The sequence below is a fragment of the Aegilops tauschii genome, chromosome 4 (genome assembly GCF_002575655.3).
Source record: "Aegilops tauschii subsp. strangulata cultivar AL8/78 chromosome 4, Aet v6.0, whole genome shotgun sequence".
Classification (NCBI taxonomy): domain Eukaryota; kingdom Viridiplantae; phylum Streptophyta; class Magnoliopsida; order Poales; family Poaceae; genus Aegilops; species Aegilops tauschii.
The window spans coordinates 341,121,084-341,123,662 of record NC_053038.3 but is presented as its reverse complement, the minus strand read 5'-3'; the positions used below and the strand labels follow the sequence as shown (position 1 = coordinate 341,123,662).

The window sequence follows — 2,579 nt, the reverse complement described above, 5'->3', positions numbered from 1 at the left end:
TATCTTTCTTCTTTGTCTTTTTGCTTGTCTTTTCAGCATCTGCGCGCTTCGGGCATGTTCTTGCATTATGTGGTTCATACTCCTTGCATATGCTACAAAGTCTGCTGCTTGCTTTCTTTGGGTGTGGTCCCTTCTTTTGTTCCATAACTTTGGGCTGCTGTTTTTGAGATTTGGGTTGCTTGACCTCCTCAGCGTTGTTTCTTTCCAAGAGTGTTGGACAGGTCAGCTTGTTGTGTCCCGCAACCTGGTTGCACACACTACATTTCCTGTGTCCAAGTGGCACTCCGTTCTCATCGAGCACGACAACTCTTCCTACAGGTGGTGCCTTTATTTGAGCTCTCTTGTCACTTTTCTTTGCTGCAATAATTTTCTTCCTACCCTTTGTTTCAGAATACAGCGGCAGTTTCATCGTCTCTTGCTGTCGCTGCTCCATTGATTGGCCATCACCCTGCTTGCATTGGTTGGCTTCAGCGGCGGCGTTGAGCATTTCAGCTGCATAATAATGAAGGTCATCTTCAATTTCAGCGTCCTCTTCAGCCATCCTTTCGTCAGCATCCACGAGCCTCTTGAGAACATAGTAGGCTCTGTCATATTGCTGGTCACATCTCATCGCTTTTTGTTAACCATCAAATTCAGCTGCAGCAAGATGTCTTGCTTCGATAGCCTTGAGCTGCCATCCGATGCAGTTGTGTTGTAGTCCCTTGTATCAAAGGTTGGTTGTGATTTTGCAGTCTTTGTGTACCGTTTGAGGATAGACTTGTTTGGAAATTTGTCAGGCTTGAGGTAGTCCAGTATGTTCATGATGTGAAGGCAGAACAGGCCTGCATTTTGTGATGAATGCAGAATACATAGTTTGTGAGCCAGCAATGAGTTTCATAAATTTTGATATGATACTACTAGTCTAGCTATTTAATGAGTTTGTTTTTTCGCTCACCTTTGTGTGTCCAGAGCTTGCATTCACACTCGTATATTTCATTCTCTGGGTCAGCTACAACCTGGAATTCATGCTTTGACCAGGAAAATATTTCTTCATCATCATGGCCAGGCTTGTTGTGGTAGTACACAAGGTACTTAGTGGGCCCTGCTGTACGCTTTTCGCGAAATAGCGTTGCTTTTCTCATCCTATTCCTCATCTCGGTGTACACGGCTCTCGTGTACTTGATAGACATGTCTTCCTCATAGCCGTAAGTTGTTTTTGTCACAGGATTGGTCTGCACATGTCAAAAAGTGAGATATTAGTCGAAGCAGAGTCATGGGTTTCATTTTTTTAAATTCAAAGCGCACATGTTGAAGGTAAACAGAACATGATGGGGGTGTTTTGTACTTGTCATCATACCATGCTGGTCATTGTTTGCTCGTTCTCCTTTTGCATCCGAGTTTGTATGCAAGCATTGACCTGCCTAGCAAACTTGTGTAGGTTCTGGGTCCCCTTGACAAACCCTTTCTTTAACACGTGGTTCATGCTCTCGCTTCGTTGTGTGGAAGTCATTCTAGCACAGAAAATGTTCTTGTAATATGCTGAAATCCACATCTTCCTATCACTCCAGAGCTGCATCATCATCTGGTCGTTCTCCAGGTTGTACCTGTGCACGAGTTCAGCCCAGGCATCTTCAAACTCCGTTGGCATCAGCGGCCAGTTTAATATAGTTGTGAACTCCTCTTTGAATGTTTTATACTTTTTGTACAGCAACGCGAGGTATTCCCTATACTTCTTCATGATGTGCCAACGACATAGCTTGTGGACGGTGTTTGGAAATGATTGTGGTATAGCTTTCGCCATCGATGGGCATTGGTCTGCATGAATTAAAAAAAATGAAACTTGATTCTTTTTTGTACTGATGGTGAACTTATGTTGTACAAGTACTTGAACTTCACATCTAGCAGTATGGTATCTAAGAATGTCACATGTATTTTTTCTTTACAGCAGTGTTGTTGAACTTCTGTGGTACCCGTGCTTGAACTTCACAGTTAGTAGTAGGACAAACTAGTAGTGTCACACTCAAAATTTTTCTTACAGCAGTGTTGCTGAACTTCTGTGGTACCAGTGCTTGAACTTCACATAAATAACTATATTTTTCTGAACCTGCTACATATATTTATCTTACAACTTTGTCCTTGAACTTCTATGATTCATGTATTTGAACTTCACATTCATAACTAATTTTTTTCTAAACATGTGGCAGATAATTTTTCTTTCTTGTACCGCTAGTTGGACTTCTGTGCTAACAGTGGTTGAACTGCATTCTTTACATTATTTTCAGACAAAACCAATGTACCCAACACAGACCCATAGACTGAAAAGATGATGAAACTTGAAGAGTTTTTTTTGAACTCACCTGTTAGAATGCAAATTGGGTGCTTGTTGTTCATGCACTGTACAAATGTATCGAACAGCCACTTGAATGACTTTGCATCTTCGTCTCTTATCAGGGCAACAGCAAATATCGTTGACTGCAAGTGATGGTTTGTTACAACAAACACTCCCAGAGGCATATGAAATCTGTTGGTCTTGTAAGTTGTGTCGAATGTTATGCAATCGCCAAAGTCTTGATAGGCTCCTCGGCAGCTTGCATTGGACC

General features: G+C 41.9%; 1 protein-coding gene across 1 annotated transcript; it reads right to left on the bottom strand.

Annotated features, from left to right (window-relative positions):
* Positions 1-606: 606 nt before the first annotated feature.
* Positions 607-1,780, bottom strand: LOC109785448 (protein FAR1-RELATED SEQUENCE 5-like). The gene is made up of 3 exons (XM_020344055.1): positions 1,337-1,780; positions 935-1,211; positions 607-821 (listed from the first exon to the last, which is right to left on the bottom strand). The coding sequence occupies exons 1-3, from the start codon at positions 1,778-1,780 to the stop codon at positions 607-609; spliced, it is 936 nt and encodes a 311-aa protein (XP_020199644.1).
* Positions 1,781-2,579: the final 799 nt, after the last annotated feature.

Excerpts from the sequence above, each read along its gene's own strand:
- LOC109785448 (XM_020344055.1), bottom strand. The coding sequence starts at position 1,780 with ATGGCGAAAGCTATACCACAATCATTTCCAAACACCGTCCACAAGCTA. Across the intron at positions 1,212-1,336 it reads AGCAAACAATGACCAGCATG|ACCAATCCTGTGACAAAAAC; the intron begins GTATGATGACAA and ends TGACATGTGCAG. Across the intron at positions 822-934 it reads CAAGCTCTGGACACACAAAG|GCCTGTTCTGCCTTCACATC; the intron begins GTGAGCGAAAAA and ends CACAAAATGCAG.